General features: G+C 45.6%; 1 protein-coding gene across 1 annotated transcript in view; it reads right to left on the bottom strand.

Moving 5' to 3' along the window:
- Positions 1-18,914, bottom strand: part of Utp20 (UTP20 small subunit processome component) — an 83,533-nt gene that overhangs the window by 49,278 nt on the left and 15,341 nt on the right. The window contains exons 13-22 of the mRNA XM_037211919.1: positions 16,428-16,583; positions 16,206-16,294; positions 14,572-14,677; positions 12,933-13,083; positions 11,978-12,040; positions 10,195-10,353; positions 6,678-6,754; positions 4,308-4,387; positions 3,847-4,087; positions 353-538 (exon numbers count right to left, since the gene is read on the bottom strand). Of these exons, the coding sequence (XP_037067814.1) occupies positions 353-538; positions 3,847-4,087; positions 4,308-4,387; positions 6,678-6,754; positions 10,195-10,353; positions 11,978-12,040; positions 12,933-13,083; positions 14,572-14,677; positions 16,206-16,294; positions 16,428-16,583 (1,308 nt within the window). The remainder of the gene's footprint in view (positions 1-352; positions 539-3,846; positions 4,088-4,307; positions 4,388-6,677; positions 6,755-10,194; positions 10,354-11,977; positions 12,041-12,932; positions 13,084-14,571; positions 14,678-16,205; positions 16,295-16,427; positions 16,584-18,914) is intronic.

Raw genomic sequence — 18,914 nt, 5'->3', positions numbered from 1 at the left:
GGCAGGATTGCCACACCAGTTTACTAGGGCACACTGACAGAAGTGTGGTCCTGGGCAGCACCAAGGCCAGCAGATCCCACTAAGGTCCCGTGTGTAATTCTGGGCCTGGCTTCCTCTGGCGTTGGCGTCACAGAACACTAAAGCCAGTTCTCAATGCCTGGCACCAGCATGTTTCAGAGTAAGAATCCTCAAAGACTGACAAAACTGCCAGGAAAATCCAGGGAGATGCACCACGGCATGCCAATACTGATCGGAGGAGCTCATTTTCATGAAGCTGCTTCCCACGGACACAGAGGCCTGCAATGCCCCCCACAACCACAGCTCCCTGATCGGCCGGGGATGGGGAACTCACTTGGCTGCGGCCCTTCTTGTCTTCTTCTTCTGGGGGGCTTCATCTGCGGGCACTGCCTCTTCCTCCAACTCTTCATCTTCCTCCACAGCAGGCTCCTCTTCCACTTCCTCAGCCTCTGCTCCTCTGCCTTTTCTGCGTAGATCCTGGGTTGGAGCAACTTGCAGATCAGCTGGATAATACTCATTGCTGTTAAGAGGAAGCATGTGATAACAACGCAAGTGAGCAGTATACTTCACTGGAAAAGTATCCATAGTACACAGGAACACACACACACACACACACACACACACACACACACAGTGCCTTCGTCAAGGTGCCTTTATACTAGCATTCTTAAATTATTTTATTCTATATGATGGGTGCTTTGCCTGCATGTGTATCTGTGTACCAGACATGTGCCTGGTACCAACATAGGTCAGAAGAGGACACTGGATCCCCTGGCTAATGTTATAGATGGTTGTGAACCACCATATGTACTAGGAATTGCACTTTGGTCCTTTAAAAGAGTAGCCAGTGCTCTTAACCAAAGATCCATCTCTCTGGCCCCTCCACCAGTATTCTCTTTCCTTTAATCTCTCTCACTGACAGGTCGATCACTAACTGTAAAAGACAGTCTGCTCCATACGTTGTCGAAAATTGAAATGTCTACTCTAGACCGGAGTGAAATCAGCCTCTGTCTCTGGAAGCACAGCTGGTCAGAGTGGACTACAGAGTAAAGGATTAATGTGAGCATTAGGACTGGATTTCTTTCCTACTTTGCCAATGTCCTTTCAAAAGCATAGCATTACAATTTCAAATAGTCAAAGCAATAGCAAGCGAAGAGTCAAGTCAGAAACATCACCTAATTTCCTAACAGACTAAAAAGCTTGATCACAACAGCATCGCATTAGCATACAAGCTGGCCACAGCCAGTGCTGGCCTTTCACTGACACCGAGAACTCTGGAGAAAGGGCAATCTTCCTGATAAATGATGCAGGGGGCAAATGGATAACCATGTGCAAAAGAATGTAACCAGACCTGTGTCTCTCACCACTTACAGGACTCAACAGAAAAGTGCATTTAAGGTAAAAGGCCTACAATTATATAGGGAAAAGAGACAAGAAGGAAAGCTTTCATTTCAGTCAAAGGCTAAGGCTTTTTTTAATGTAACCAAAAGCACATAAAACAAAAAATGCCACCTATTCTTAAACATGAGTACTAGTTTCTAAGTCTCCCCTTCTACTACAGGTCTCTTTGTCCCTTTACCACCTAGTCTCTTTACAGGAAGGTCTTTATTCTTAGATGAAAGGGACGGGCACAGTCACTAACATGGCCCTTGCTACCTTAAACTCAGCTCACACATCTTTTAAGACACACACGATGTGAGAGAAAAGCCAGATACCTCTTTTCTCATCCCACGAACAACCATCCCACAGACAATTCTGGGGCTGGGGACATTATTTTCCCACTGCTGACCTGTTGCATGGTTTGTATGCTCTACCCTTTCCTGGTTCCTAGTCTCCTCCCTGTAGTCCCCATTTTTTAAAAAACAAGACTCTCATTGTGCAGCCTTAATTGACCTGGAACCTGGTATGTAGACCAGGCTGGCCTCCAACTCACAGAAACTCACCTGCCCCTGTCTCCAGGTGATGTGCGCTAACCACCTACCTTTTCTGCCCTTCTTGATCTTTTGTAACAACAGTATTCACATAAGCTGTTTCAACTTTGAATAACAAAACCATCACCAGACACGCCCTCTCCACTCCCCCCCTCCATCCCCTCAGTCTCCATCTTACTACAAGGACTCACAGGTTCCTCTCTTCCTTCTCCAGACTCATCTCACCAGACCTCCATCCAGATTACATAAAGCAACTCATTACAGTCTCTGTGTATCTTTCTGGGCAAGGTCTCCCTTAAGCCAAAGGCCAAGTCTAATTCTAACACAGGACTGACTGCTCAGAAATATCTAATTTTCTGATCCAACCGACTATCCCTCCCCGAGACACTCATCTTTTTTTTTTTTTTTTAAAGATTTATTTATTTATTGTGTATACAGTGTTCTGTCTGAATGTATTCCTGCAGGCCAGAAGAGGGCACCAGATCTCATTACGGATGGTTGTGAGCCACCATGTGGTTGCTGGGAATTGAACTCAGGACCTTTGGAAGAGCAGCCAGTGCTCTTAACCGCTGAGTCATCTCTCCAGCCCCCGAGACACTGATCTTTAAACTAAGAGGTGATGTTACTTCTTGAGGGAAACCACAGACAACTGACACACTAGGAAGTTCAGATCCATGTCTTGTTCCTTTCCAATGCCTTCCATGGCCTCCTTTGCTGGTTCCTGACTTCCTCTCTCTAAACACTGGTCAGCAGCAGCCCCTGCAGGTCTCACATTCTGGTCTCTCTAGGAGACTCCATTCTGTCAGGTGACTTTAAACACTGCTCATCTGCTCATAATTCTCAATTTATTATCTCCAGATCAACCCTTTTCCTTGAACTCAATCTTTCTAAACGTAATGCCTACTTGGGTATCTCCTTGGTTTCCCCTACAAACCAGCAGCGTCTGTGTCCCTTTACCCTAAGCTGGTGACCTGCCTTTCCTAGCTGCTCAGCCTACAACCTTGAGAGAGAGAGAGAGACTCCCTTTCCCCACTCCCTTCTGTTCCCTCCAACCACCACCTCCTCCAGTCACACAACTGACCTGGGCAGAATCTTTTCAGTCTGCCAGCGAACCCTGCTCACACCTGCAATCTCCTTCTGACTGACGTCCCTCCACCCACCACTGCATTCTACAATCTCTTCTCAAAACAGCGTCTCCAAGGCCTTGGCGCTTCTGCTTCAACTCCCTCTCTTCTCTGACAGCAAAGGCCGATTTCCCACAAGGCCCCACTGCTAACTTCCTGCTCCATCTCCACCGCTTCCTCTGGGATCACACTGCAGTGCTCACCCCCACCCCACTGTTCCGGGACTAGGCAGACATGCCATGGCTTACATCCTGCTCAGCCTGACCCCATACCTTCCTCCCATGCAATGAGGCACACCGGAGCACACACTTACTGTTTACTTCTAGTCTGTACAACACGTCCTTGTTAGACTTTCAAAGCCATCAAGACTCTCACACTCAGATACTCAAAACAAAACCAGGCTTCAGAAAGCTCTTACTACTCTTCAAGAGCACATTCCTTGACATCGAGAGGCTCAAAACAGTAGTCGTGCTTAGGTCACTGGAAAACAGCTTTTACCCAGGCAAGTAATAAAACAATGAACAGGGCAAGAAATAGTAAGGCCGTTGTAACTGCAACATGGCCCTTCTTCTGTGGTAACCTGACCGATTTTGATTCACACCATTTGTACGTTGAGTCAAACATAAAACTAAATGGGGAACAAAACTAGTTTAGTACTCTCTTGAGGAGGCAGTGCTTTGTAAACATGACAGATGTGCCGAGTTCTCAGCCGCCGGGGGAGGCTGATACCCCTACTCTCACACTGTGCCTGGGACATCACCCTAGGTACTTACTTGATGAACCTCAAGAACAGTGGAGAGAGTTCCCGGGACCTGGGCTCTACTCTCTCTGGAAACTTGGCCAAAGCTCGCCAGAGCAAGAATCGGAAGTTGGTGTGGTCCAGTCGTTCCCGACAGTCGGTTTTCGATGCTAACTGCTGCTGGTAAAGTGCGCCCACGTCTCCCTCTTGGCTTTGCTCCCAGCCTCCACCCGCAGTGGGCTGCTCGTCTCTCCTGTCCTTCTGCAGTTCTTTCTCTGCAAGAGAAAACTGTCATCCTAATGCTGTCGATGATCACACTTATCCCTAAGACTGGACACGTGCTTCCTAGTAACACAGAGGAAACAGTGACCTATCTCAGAGCTTTAGCAAAGAGAATGTATTTCTCATGTTCCCCGGTTTCATGCATAAAACACAGTAAAAATCAACAACTCAATAAGCACTGGTGTCCCCAGCCCTCGAGACTCCCGCTCATACCAGCATGTGCAGCTGCTTTCTCTAGATGCTCATAGCAGACATTCCAGAATTGCTTGTTTTCCATTCCATGGGCATGAGAACTGAGAAAAGATCATAAAATACATGATACAGCATGGTCTTTAGTGTGAGATATCCCACTAGAAAAATGTACAAGAATTAACTAAATGCTAATCCGATTAGCCTTCACCATGAGGCTAAAATCAATGTCACAGTTTTCTGTTGTTTTCACACTGCCTACATTGCATCGGCTCTTCATTTTACTTTATTGTTATATGTGACTATGTGTGTGATGCCCATGAGTGGGTGGGGTGTACATGTACCAGTGCGTGCACAGACACTGGAGGAATCACTTCTCCTTCTGTGGGGTCCAAGGACTGAGCTCAGGTCACAGGCTTGTGCAAGACCTTCTACCTGTTGCACCTCCTTGCCAACCCACAGAAATGATTTTTATAGTCAGAAACAACTACAGAATATTTTATTAAACTATAAGTAGACTCATGTGAGACTAGCTTTGCTGTTGAAGGTGCTTGGAATCTTTCTATGCAGTCTAAGCTGGCCTAGAACCATCGTGAAGCCCCAAACTCCCAATCCACTGGCCCCAGCACTGGGTGCTAGGACAAGGCATGAATTTCCATACCCAGTTAGAAAGACATGAAAATGAAGCATGATATACTCTCTGCTCGTTCCTCTGTTGGTGTGACAGACTCCATAAACAAAAGCAACTTGGGGAGGAAAATGTTTACTTGAGTTACACTTCCAGGTCACATTCACTGATGAAAGTCAGGGCGGGATCTCAAAGTAGGAACCCAGAGGTAGGAACCATGGAGGAAAGCTGCTTGCTGCCCTGCTCCCAGGCTGGAGTTCAGCTGGCTTTCTTACACAGTTCAAGTCTACCTACCTAGGGACTGTGCTGCCCACAGCCCTCCCACATTAATGATCAATCAAGACAAGTCCTTGGACCAACCTGGTAAAGAAAACCACTCAAGGACTCTCTTCACATGACTCTACATTTGAAATATACTTTTCAGCGGAGTGTGGGGGCACACGCCTCTAATCCCATCACTTGGGATCTGTGTGTGTCTGAGGCCAGCCTGCTCCTCAGAGCTTGTTCCAGGCCAGCCAGGGCTACATATTTAGATCTGTCTCAAACACAGACTTTCCAGAACTTAATGATGAGACATGAAATGAATTGTCTAGGGTTATTTTTGGTTTTGTTTATTTGTTTTGTTTTTACAGTTTAAAGACCTTGCAATAATATTTTCAAGTTTTCTCTACTCTTTGTCAATAATTTCCCTTTTCTCTTCTCTCCTTCTTATCTTCCTCCCCATTCCCTTCACTCTCATCCTCCTCGTTCATGAGACATATAGTGATGTAGCCCGGGCTAGCTTCAAACTGTCATCCTCTCTGCCTTAGCCTCCTGAATGCTGTCATTAAAAGTGTGCATCATCACATCTGGCTTCCCCTTAACTTTCTAATATACATAATCTTTACACTAGATATGAGAACTATGTATGCTGTATATTATACATGGAGAACGGTCCCCAACGGTAAAATAGCCCAGCCACTATGGAGAGACTTTAAAAGCATTTAGGAGCCAACATTTGTGATAATGGACCACTGATTACAAATATGTCACTTCTTATCTTTTGAAGGTACCAAAAAAAGAAAGAAGAAAAAAACAACCCCAGGTTGAAGTCAAAAGCCATTTATTTTCACTACACTTGTTTGATGGTTCTGAAAGGAAGTAAAAGCAGGCAAATTGGTTTAAAATTGGAAAGGGATTTGTTTATTCTGCTTCTGTCAAGTAAGAACTAATAGGATCCGGAAAGACATGACACATGACATATTTCCAGTCTGACAAAAAACCAGAGTAAAGTCTCAAGGACAAACATTTGTAAAAGGACAAATTTCTACATCTCAGCACAGCATATGCTATTTTCTGTGACTATTAAAATTATTTGTTAGAGCTAAAGGGATTTGTGTGTGTGTGTGTGTGTGTGTGTGTGTGTGTGTGTGTGTGTATGCTAGACAGCAAGGGTTTTGAAAAGTCCTCATTTTTAAAGTATGGTTCAGTGATCTAATATGTAAAAATAAAAGTATGTAATTATCATAATGTATCTTTTCATCATACAAATAGTATCATATAAAATAAACAGAAAATTCTCCAGTCATTTAAATGCACAGAAGTATTCATAGACCTAAACTACCAAAAAACAGGCACCAAAGAGAAAGCCTATTTTTCTTCTTTGTGTTGTTCCCCAAAGGATTCAGATACCCACGCACTTAAATCACACCAGGCTGGACCAAGCCTGGCACCGTCACTCCACATCAGTTAGTGTGAACGGTCCCGTCCACTCAGCCCACGCTTACCTTATGAGCTCAATCACAGGGTCCCAGAGGGCGCTGAAGTTGACATACAGCATGCCCAACAGGTAACGGAGCGGCACCTGCAAGTCCGAGAGACTGGTTTAGTGAGCGTGGACAGGCGGACAGGAGGACAGGCGGACAGGCTGCAGTAGAAGGGCAGGAGAGAAGTGCTCAGACGCACACACCCCTGGGGCAAAGCGAAGTCTGGAAGACGCTGGCACTTAAGAGCAAAGGTTTTGGTATTAGAAGTCAGTGTATAATAATTTTTCTCCATCTCCTAAAATCTCACTCATTTTCACTAGAACACAGAATTCAAGATCCTAATCCAGGCATTCACTCACAGAATCTAATCGCACTGGGAACAAAATTCCATCCTAACCAGCACTGCCAACACCCGAAGAGCATCATTAGCGAGAGCAGACACTAAAGAAGGACAGCAATAAAACAACAACAGCACCGTGGGAACGGCGCTCAAGCCTCCTGCACAGCAGATGTCTGAGTTCTTCTTGGGGTCTCTTTACATAGCACTGGCTGTCCTGAACTCACTCTTTAGATCAGGCTGGCCCCAAACTCACAGAGGTCTGTCTCTGATTCCTAAGTGCTGGGATTAAAAGCATGCACCACCATGCCTGGCCAGATGTCTGAATTCTTGAAACTGAACTTTCAGAGAGTCCAGTTCAGGGGGCCAAAAGCTTTCTCAGTCAACTTTTGAACAGCAGCATTCATTATTACCAACGCCTGATTTTCTAGGAAGATGTAATGGAGAACGGCAGATGTTTTTAAATCTGGGGGTGGGATGTTGGTAGAGGTTCCAGCTGCAATCCCTGTTCCAAATGAAATGCAGGACACTAATATTTAAAACAGCAAAGAGCAAAAGTAAACGAAAGAGGAATGCCTTCCTCTACCTTGCTCCTAGGGAGTCCATGATGGGTTTCAAAGGCAGAGCCAAATCCAGCAGCAGTGAATGCATGTGGTAAAGGACACCGGCTTTAAACCTGACGCGGTGACCTCCCCCACCAGGAGCCAATGAGCCTGCTTTCTCAGTTGTGGAAAGGGACTAAGGCTGCCCTCACCCGGCTGTGAGAACTGAAGAAGGAGCCGGATGGGAAGAATTAGGAATGGAAAGGCATGCTGCGAACCTCCAAGTACAGTAAGGAAAGAAAGCGGCTCTTCCCAGGCGGACTGGGCTTCGTGCACACACCGCTTCACAACACGAACTTGCTTCTCAAGTGCTGCCGGGCGGCACTGCTTGAGTTGTGACCGACTGAGGGAGGCAGTGCTGCACAGCAGCTGACGGCATGGCCGGGATCAGATGCCTCAGCTCCATCCCACCCCAGCAGCTGGGCACTACTCGACCCTGAGTAAACGTGACGCTCATGGCTTTCTTCTCTGCAGAGGATCCTGGTCTGCCTCCCGCTCAGTCTCTAGCCTCTGGGCAGTGCCTAAAGCCAACGAGAAAAACCACGGGGCTTCCCAAGGTTCCTTCTCAAGAAGACACTTCTGGAGACAGCGGCGACTTGTCCTTTCTTGAACGGCAAGGACAGAATCAGGATCAACTACCACAACAACTTTAGTCTTACAGTTTTCCCTGTGTGTTTTACAGGCAATGCAAAGTGTGAGTGCTCTGACTGTTAACCATTTCATGGCCCTTCTCTGAATCCTAAAAGCTAGCCACCACCCATTTTGAAAAGCAGTGGCCAGAGATCATTATATCATGAAATGTTCTTGATATGGGAGGACCATGTTTTCCTAGTCTACTTTCAATGGACTTAACAGGCATTTGCATTTTTAGGACAATGTCTAGAATAAAATTTAAAAAGAAAAAAAAAAAAGCTTTCCTATGTTTTTTGTCACCCTGTTGTAATGACATATAATAAAGAAAATGATAATAAGATTATGTCCCCGGAGCCGGGCGTGGTGGCGCACGCCTTTAATCCCAGCACTTGGGAGGCAGAGGCAGGCGGATCTTTGTGAGTTCGAGGCCAGCCTGGGCTACCAAGTGAGCTCCAGGAAAGGCGCAAAGCTACACAGAGAAACCCTGTCTCGAAAAAACCAAAAAAAAAAAAAAAAAAAGATTATGTCCCCGGTATGGATCACACAAACACATTCTCACTGAAAGCCGACTCCATGGAGCAGGGCACTCTGCTCAGATGATTAAAAGACGACCTGAATCCCTCAAGGAATGGACTAAGGAATTCCTTCCAGAGGGAAAAAGACCAGTCTTGTGACCCACAGCTAATCAACAAGCAGGATAATCAAAGCCAGCAGGATGGCTGGGGAGGAGGAGAGCACATGTGTGACATCAAAGAGATGAAGATGTAGCAGTATCCTCTGAGCCTGGGGACCACGCCTGTCTGCAGTGTCCCTGAGTGACCTACAGGCTCTCAGATCTTGCTTCCTTTGCACGCTCTTCCTCTACACTGGGACATTATCGCCTCCTTCAAGATTCCACCAAACCTCACCCTTCTAGAAATCCTAGGAACTTACACACTCTTGAGCAGGTACCAGAGGGCCTGCTCACTCTAGATGGCAGGCTCCCTAGTCATTGCCCTTGACATCATCTCTTTGAAGGCAGAGGCTGGGCTTTTGCTGTGATCTTTATCACCAGCACCCAGTCATTACTAGCCGACATATTTGATGGAAGATTAACATAATTAATGTTAATAATAGTTACCATAAAGTGCTTAGATGGTAGTGTATTTTGTAGTGGGATTTTAGATTTATCTCATGTAATTCCTATAGCAACAGTGGAGTACGGACAATTGTTTTCCTAATTCACAAACAAGGAAATGGTGGTGCCAATCCTTCACCGTGGTAATCCTGAGTACTCTACTTAAGCTGCTGCGGGATGCCAGGGGCCAGCAGTTAGCTCTGCTTCTCCTGTGGCACATTTCTGCACCCTTTACAGCCACATCCACCAATCACACTCCATCCTTTACAGCCACATCCACCAGTCACTCTCCATCCTTTACAGCCACATCCACCAGTCACACTCCACCCTTTACAGCCACATCCACCAGTCACACTCCATCCTTTACAGCCACATCCACCAATCATACTCCGCCCTTTATAGTGTCTTTTAAAGGCCAGAACCCACATTTTAGAACTATTCTGTCAACAAAACCGGTTTCTTTCTTTCTTTGTAAGGCCCTTGAAGCCAGACAACTATTGAAAGTGAAGTATCACATTTTAAAGTGCTCGCGTGCTATACCTAGGTAGGAAATACAGGAAAAACCCAGGTGAAATGAGCTGCTGTGGCAGCCAAGGCGTCCTTTCTAGGCAAAGCAACACAAGATGAGGTCCCTGTGTCCTACCTCACACACAAAAGAACACCAGCTTATTTAATAGGCTGAAGGAGCAACTGAACTTGAAGCATGGAAGAGAAGCAGGGTTTGTCTCACTTATAAGAACATTTTCATTGTTGACAACTCTGTGACCCGATCTCCAAAATAAGATTTCAAAGATAATTGAAGAAACAATTTTCAAGAGAGACAGACAGACAGACAGACACCACGGTTACCTCCTGGAGCGGTCCCGGGGGGGTTGCATCCTGCACCACATCGTGCCTCAGCTTTCTCAGGTGGAGCAGCTTCTCTCTGTAGTCACTCACAGTGGCCGGCACCAGCTCAGCCTGGCGTAGGACAGCAAAGGCCGACTGCCGCTCCGAGAGCCCGTCACCCTGAACAGCAGACAAAGCCCAGGGTAGCTCAGAATCCTGACTCCAAAAGGGATGTGAAGCAAGACTGAAGGTTTTGTTTTCTGAGATAAGGCCTTACTATATAGTCCTCGTTGGCCTGGACCTCGCTATGTGGTCCAGGTGGCCCCAAACTTACAGAGATCCACCTGCTTCTTGCCTCCCGAGGGCTAGGATTAAACGTGTGCACCGCTATGCTCAGCTTAAAGGTTTTCAAAAAGAAAAACAAAACAACACTCAACCTAGAATATGTTAGAGAAGGGCAGACTCCTGGAGCTCAGGGGTCAGTAGGCCTAGCTGATTCAGTGGGAGATTTTGTCTCAAAAGGCAATGATCAGGGCTGGCTCAGCAGTTAAGAGCTGGCTGCTCTTTCAAAGGACCCTGGCTTAGTTCCCAGTGTCTACATGGTAGCTCATAACCTATCTGTAATTCCAGTCCAGGAAATCTGATGCCCTCTGCTGGCCTCCTTGGGTACCAGGCATGTACACAGTACACAGATATGCATGAAGGCAAAACATCCATGCACATAAAAATAAAATACAATAATTTAAAATAAAAAAAGTGATTAGCTCTAAACACATATACACATAAGTAACAGTAAATGGACTTAGCAAGTTGTACTTATACATTTATTCATACTTAAATATATGTAACAATAAAGAATTGGAAGTGGGGGGGATGGGAGAGGTTAGAGGGGGTAAGTGTTGTAACTATATTTTAAATTAAAAAAAAAGTAGAGAACAACAGAAAACATCCAATGTCACCCACTGGCCTCCACATTCATGTGCACTAAATATATGAGCATGTGTCTGTACACACACACACACACACACACACACACACACACACACACACACACACATGCACGCACGTGCACATACCCCCACCACACACCACAGAGTAAACGGGAAACTGTCAAAGGATTCCAAATGACTAACAGCATCTACTCAAATGAAAAAGCATACACGCACCACGCACCCACACCCACCCACACAGAATATATACAGTCTCACTGTTCAAGTCTACTTCTAGCATTTGTACCGTGGAAACAGTTCTATACGTGAAAATACCCATCTAAGGGCGCTCACTGTGGTGCTGTCGAAGACACTGGAAAAGGTAACGAAAGCCCCACTTAAACCCCCATTAGCAGGCAGCAGGTAAGATTTTAAACTGCGGGCACCATTAACTTCTAAAGAAAGAGGCAGAACCAGAGGCACTGATGCGGAAGAGTCCCATGGTACCATGAGCTCCCATCATGTCTGCTACCCGCAAGACTTGAAAGAACATTTAAGAGACTTAGTGGTCGGCAAGGATTCGATTTCCAAAAATAACAATTTTTATCATACATGTTTATATAGCTTAGCCACATATAGTTATATAGCAAAGACATCATTTTGAAAATTAAATTATGTTTTATTTATCTTTTTTTTTAAGACAGGGTTTCTCTGTGTAGTCTTGGTGCCTGTCCTGGATCTCGCTCTACAGACCAGGCTGGCCTCAGAGATCTGCCTGGCTCTGCCTCCCGAGTGCTGGGATTAAAGGCCTTCACCACCACGACCACTGACAAATTACACTTTTTTAAAACTATACACTCTAATAATTACAATACCTCCACTGATGCTGGAAGCCGGATGTCAAAATGATTTAGGATTCTTATTGTCAAGAGCCGAATCTAGAGAGAGCACAAAGGAGATTTCCAATTGCAGATTTAGGTGAAGGAAGAAACTGATGTGCAGTCAGGGAGACCCACGTCTCACCAGATCTAAGAGGTACTATTGTCAGAGTAAAACTCGGCTTTTTCTAGTCCTTGTCTCATAGCCAGCAATGACAATACCTAATCAGTCAATGAATTACAGACGGCATGAGACCGAGTGGGGAGGGCCACTCGACACACTGTGACTTCGCTTTAGCTATGGCAGAAGTGTGGGACCTGGCCAAGCCTGTCCAACATTCAGCTAAGATCAGCAGCTCCACACTTAGTCACATGGGTATGTTCACATACTCGAATGAGTAGGTAAACCATCTCAATTTTTTTCCCCTTTCTTCCTTTTTTATTTTTCAGAACAGGGTCTTACTCTGCAGTCCTGGCTGTCCATCTCCTGACTACCGGGGTTATGGGCGTGCACAACAATGCTTGGCCTACGTTTTCTTTCTATGAAATCTGAAAACTGTTTGAGAGCAGCAATGTATCACAAGAGCACATTCTTCTAGGTTTAAGTTGTAAGACATGGACAGGTTGTTCACTTGTGAGTGTAAGCACAATTATCTAGTCCATAAAATGCGCACTATGCAAGGATGTTATAACGGAGATGTAGTCAAACAACTGCCAACTATGAGTCCATAAATTCAAGAAAAAATATTTCTCTAGCTTTTTCTACCCCAGTCCTACTGAACCGCAATCTTTGGAGGCAGAACCCTAGGATTTGTAATCTGATCACCCTAAGCAGTCTTAGTGATTAGTCTGTGGCCAGTGGTTAACAACCACTGTTCCAACAGAAATCCCCCGCAGTGCCCTCTACTGAGGGACCACGTGGTCATGGGCCGAACGCACAATGCAGTATTACCTTGGAGACACCAGTTGAAATGTTTGTCTGTAACTTGGGAAATAACTCCATTAAAGCTTTCTCAGAAAGCGGCCCTTTGCATCCACATAAGGCCAGCCTCTGATAATAGAGATCAGCCAACAGCAACACAGATGGCTCCGTCGGAAATGTTCTGCAACAAGACATTTACGAGATTCAAACTGCATCACACCGCTAAGTTACCAAGAAATGTCCGCGGAGGAGGGAATGTCAAATGCAGCAGGCTCTAAGTTTTATAGAGCTTGCCAACATCATTTTATAGTTACAGCAGAAGACTAGGTCTGCCACGTGAGTGCTGTGCTTACCACAACCAGCTGGCGAGAGGCAGAGGGGGACTAGAACAGCCAGTGCTGCTCCCCCAACCCAGAGCTCTGAGGGGCAGCTGCACAAGAAGGGGGCGTGTGAAATGCGTGAAGTGTGTACTGCATGCCAGGCACTGAGATGGTGAGGAAAAGTGCAGCCATTTCTAAACCGTCCCCTGTGACAAGCTACAGACCCTCCATCCAACTTCAATCACATATGGACCGAGAGCCTAGTGTATGCCAGTGGTTTTTCTAGACACTGAGAGAAAGTCAACCAAAGACAAAGTTCTTCTTTTCCTGAAACTCAAATTTCTACGAAAAGGGAGCCATAGCACACTAAAAGATAGTCAGTAGAGCAGTGATAAATGCCGGGGAGCAAAGGATTCAGGGGAAGGAGGCCGGGGCAAGCAGGGGCAGAGCAGTTGGCAGGGACCAGTGGGAAAAGTGGAGCGCCTCTGACACAGGACGGTCACGGAATGCAGAACTGGAAGAAATGGAAACGTGGGCTCAGGGGGATCTGAAGGAAAAGCATCCTAGGCAGAAGAGTGAAGCCACGGCCCATGCCGATGCATTCTAACCTACAAGAGCATTAGAGACCAGTGTAACTGGGGCCAAGTGAACAAGGAAATACAGGTGATGTCAGCAGTCACAGGAGTTAGATCATAAAAAGTCAGAGGGACTTGGTGAGGACTTCAGATTTTATTCCCCGTGAGGGTGTTACCACAGGCAGAGGGCTTCCCAACAATATCAGCGTTCAGGGCAGGAACACTCTGCTAGGGGCTGCCTCATGCTGTACATTGCTTATCCACAGCCTTGGCCTCAACCTACCTGAACCAGAACAGGCCTAGTGTGTGTGAGGCCTTGGGTTCCATTCTTAGCATTACCAAATAAAATAACTTTTTTTCCCTTTTAAATCCAACTGGGCTGAACATAGTGACATATGCCTTTAACCTTAGCAGTTGGGAGGCAGAAGCAGATGCATTTCTGGGAGTTCAAGGCCACCCTGGTCTACCTATTGAGTTTTAGGGCTGTGTAGAGAGACCCTGTTTAAAAAAAAAAAATCCAGCTGGCATTTTAACTTTATAACCCAAAACCTAGGCATATAATGAAGTATTCCTTTGCAAAGATGACTATATACTTAAAATCTGTCAAAAATTACTTATTTTAGTTGAAGGATCTGATGTCAACATTTAATTTCCCCATGTGACTGTATTCGGGTATAAAACAGATTAGAAAGATTTCTGTTATATCCAAGACTACACAAAAATGGGAGCTCTTGGTATTTTGTTTATTAAGACAAACAGAAGTAGCTTACTTACAGTACTAAATTCTTCACCCGCTCCACAGGAACCAGATGAAGAAGTTCAGAAGACTCTTCCAAACTTAGCAGGGTACTTACAGCTTGACAGAGAACAAATAAGTTTCCTAAGGACAGAAAGACAAACCAAAGTAAGTATTTCTTTCTCAGCTGTGAAACATCTCATTACCAACAGTCCTTACAGAAAGCTCATTTAAAGGGAATCTGCGCTCTCTGATGCAGTGCTGCATGTCAAATGTCTAACGGAACACGCCTGCGCTCTCTGATGCAGTGCTGCATGTCAAATGTCTACTGGAACACGTCTGCGCTCTGATGCAGTGCTGCATGTCAAATGTCTACTGGAACACGCCTGCGCTCTGATGCAGTGCTGCATGTCAAATGTCTAATGGAACAGAAGCAACAGAGAGTCGAGTCTCTAAGTCAGACACTGTCTCTGTTACAGTGAACACATGTCTGAGGCAGAGAATAAAAGTTCATGCCACTGACTTAGACAAGAGGCAAGCTGAGGTCAAGAGATCTACTCCAAACCTCAACGTCTGAGTCCTACTGTGCTGTGTGCTTAGTTTCAGAGTCAAATGTTAGATCTGGGATTTTCAGGGGGGCTCCTCAACCAGTGAAATACATGTACATATTTCAAAATCTGAGGGACTCAAAAATCTGAAGCATTTTAGTCCTGAGCATTTCAAGGGAGGAATACAGTCCACCCTCCAGTATCACTCAGACTAGACCTTTCTGTAACAGTAGACCTGGACTTTTCAAAAGCTGTTATCTTTACATAAAATTACTCTTCAGTTTATATTAATATATATATATTATGTTATATTATATTATATTATGTTATGTTATATTATATTATGCAATAGACTGGAAATTCAGAAACTCAGTTCACACTAACTAAACAGTGACTTGGAGCATGGCAACCCCCACTCCTGCCTACAGGAGGCAGGTAGGCCCTCCTAGTGATGCCCCTGTGGAGTCTGGATGAGAATGAGCGGGTTCCCACCATAGACTCCTGTATGTGGACACCTGGTCCCCAGTGGGGGTGCTCTTTGGAGGAGGTTCTGGAACTCCTAGGCTACAGGGCCTTGCTGATGGAAGTCATCTCTCAGCTTCCTTCTCTGGCTGCCTGCCGCCATGCCTCCTCCGCCAGTATGTACTCTCCTGGAACTGTACGATAACACAAACTCTTTCTTCCTAAGCCACATTTGGGCGTGGTGTTCTATCACAGCAACAGCAAGCAACCAACCTGAGTGGTGTTTGGAAGGAAAAGACTGTGCTGCATAAGGAGTTTAGGAAGGTCCTCGCACAGAGCATCAGACTGTGTTCCGGGGACTAAAGGATGATGCCACTCGGAGCAGGTGTCTCTAAGGGTAGGAGGACCGGGGGACAGCAGGGCTCAAGTGTCTCAAGTACTAACAGCCTCTGACACTTGACTTTCCTTGTGCTCACGCAACTTGGACCCGGTCACCACACTACAGGGTACAAGTTACACATGTCCCTGCCACACATGCATTTTTCATACAGGGAGTCAGAGCAGAATAGTGTTAGTACTGTTCTCTGGCATTGCCGTGTTCACATTTCCTTTGGGTGTGCCAGAAGAGAGCAGGCAGAGAACAAGTGCTCATTGTCACTGACCTTTCCCAAAGCTCCCCTTGTCACCAGCCATGAAGAGGGACTCGATGAAGCATGACACGAGAGCCAGCACCTTCTCCTTCTCAAGAGGTCTGTTCAACAAGTGCGGAGAAAAAGGGAAATGTGCAAGTTTCTAGTTAACGGCTTATTCACGGGAAGGCAAAGAATGGTTACCATTTTAATCGAAACGTTAGACACTTGTAAGACTAAAGTTTATTTTCTTACCTGATATGAGGTAATACCACAAGGGCTGCCCAAGACCGTGAAAGGTAAGTGGTATCACTATTTGGGGGTAACTGAACTATGGACAGGAGATGGTCTAGGATGGGAAACTGTTCCTTTCTTCTCTTAGGGTCAGTCTTCCTCTGCTTTAAGTAGGATCTGAGGGAAAACAACGCACAGACATTTACTCACTACAGGCACAAGTTTGAAAGGCTGCATCCTGACTGGAGGAGTGCTTGCCAGCATAGAAAAGGGGGAGTTATAACTGTATGTCTAACACATACCCACAAACAAATGCTAAGTCAGAAAATACCACCGAACAACCTTGTGCCGTGTTAAAGTCAGAACTGTCAATCATAATTAATAAAAGTGTTATTTGCCAATTTTACCATGGTCACTTTGTGACATCATTCTTCATTTGGAAAGTAATAAAGTTCATGTAAAAAGGAAACAGTTGGTTAATTGTAATGTCAGCAGCACTCAGAAGGCAAGAGGCAGGAGGATTGCCACAAGTTCAAGGCCAGAGAAGCAGGTCAGCACATGGAGTTGAAGAGCCTGTCCCTGCAAGCTCTTCAAATCCAACACTCCTCTTGTTTGGATTCTAGCTGAGTATACAAGACAAAAGTGACTATTCACACAGACTGTATGTGGTGCGGTGTGGGGAGGGGAAGGAATGCTTTCTTAGAGACAGACACTGAAGTTGTAGCACTAGCTTTTTGGGTTAAAAGATCTAGATTTTTTTTTACTATGTACTTTTCTCAGGAGGATTAAAGAACTGAGAGGTGTGAGAGACGGCCTTATCAATCCCCTGGGGAACCCAAGAACAAAGCTCCATGGCACAGAACCCAGAGTTCTGGCCACTGGCAAGAATGTGCCTGCTGGAGACTGGCTCTAGGTTGTGAAATTGAGATAGAAGGCCCAAGGAAATGATTCTCCAGGAGTTATTCATTACTCACTTCTCAAGAGCCAGACTCGGGTAAAGAGAGCAAGACTCTGCTCAGGCACATTTGACAGAGAAGCTACCTTCAGAGGAGGAGATGTACGCAGGCATTAAGGAGGCAAAGCTCCCCAGATCTCAAGCTCCCCTAATTCAAAAGCAAATGCTGTGTGACTGTGTGGACAATCCCTTCATCCCAGAGAAGGCAGCCAAGTTCAAAGCCAAGTCCTTAACACAAACTCAGGGAACCCCATCCACTTACCCTAGTGTCTCAAAGCAAACCAGACTGGACAGGTGCAACCACTCCAGCAAACACAAACTAAAGCATGGAAGCAAAGGGATGGGCCAGTGGGATGGTCCAGCAGGTAACGGCGCTTGCTGCCAAGCCCAAGGACCTGAGTTTGAGTCCCGGAACCCACAGAGCAGAAGGAAAGAACCTACTCACAAAAGCTATCTTCTGACTTCCCAGACATGCCATGCACCCACCCCACCTACCACCGGAGGAGAAAGTGAACCGTGGCCTTTTTAAACAGCTGCAATACACGGGATAAACGGAGCAGCCTATGGAGCACAGACACAGACAGAAACCATGCCCAGGTGATTTACGACCCAAGTACAAGGGCAGCACACAACAAGTCAACAGCCCGTGGGCCAAAACTGCAAATCTGACACAACAATGCATAACGAGTTACATGCTTCATATGACAGGGAAGGGCAAGAGAGAGGGAAAGGGGAGGGGAAGGGAGGGAGGGGGAATTCATAGTGAGATCCTCTCTCAACAACAACAGCAACAACAAAACCACTTTCAATTTTTTCAATGTTTGGTAGAACTGCTGTTTCTATCATGAATTCAATTGTATTTGGCTCTTCAAAATCATGCCTTCACAAGTCACTATAATGGCTATTTACAAGAAGTGGGTTGCAATTCTTCATACTTATGATAAACCCCCAAAATTCCACTTTGAAAACATGAATGTTCACAGTAGCTTAATGTGCAATGGCCAAGAAGCAGAAATAACTAAAAGTTCTTCCACATGTGAATGATTAAACAAGTGTTATGTTTACTGAGTGAGTTTACTGATATAGCAACTTGGGTGAATCTCAAAGGAATTGTGCTAGGTAAAAAAGCCAACCAATCATAAAAGATACACTGCACAATTATTACAGAACACTCTCACAGTGACACACTTATAAAAGAGGGAGGGCCAACTCTGAGTACAAGGGGTTAGGAATGCAAGCGTGCGTGCGGCTATTAAAAGTTGTATAAGCGAATTGTGAAGTGAGTGGGGGAGGGGAGCATGGGAGAGGCTGGAGGGAGAAGAGAAATGATGGAATTGTCTTTGGATTTTTAAAAGCTGGAGGACAAAAAGGGACAAGGAGGAATACTTTTGTGCCTTCAGGCGGTGGTGATAGATCTGCTGAGTGGTCGCCTGCACAGACCCACTGATCTACACATGGTCAGTGCTCAGGTGAGTGATTGCCTGCATGGACCCACTGATCTACACATGGACAGTGCTCAGGTGAGTGATCGCCTGCACGGACCCACTGATCTA

This window comes from Peromyscus leucopus, chromosome 18, assembly GCF_004664715.2.
Source record: "Peromyscus leucopus breed LL Stock chromosome 18, UCI_PerLeu_2.1, whole genome shotgun sequence".
Taxonomy (NCBI): domain Eukaryota; kingdom Metazoa; phylum Chordata; class Mammalia; order Rodentia; family Cricetidae; genus Peromyscus; species Peromyscus leucopus.
The sequence above is the reverse complement of the archived record's forward strand: the minus strand, read 5'-3'. Positions and strand labels throughout refer to the sequence as shown.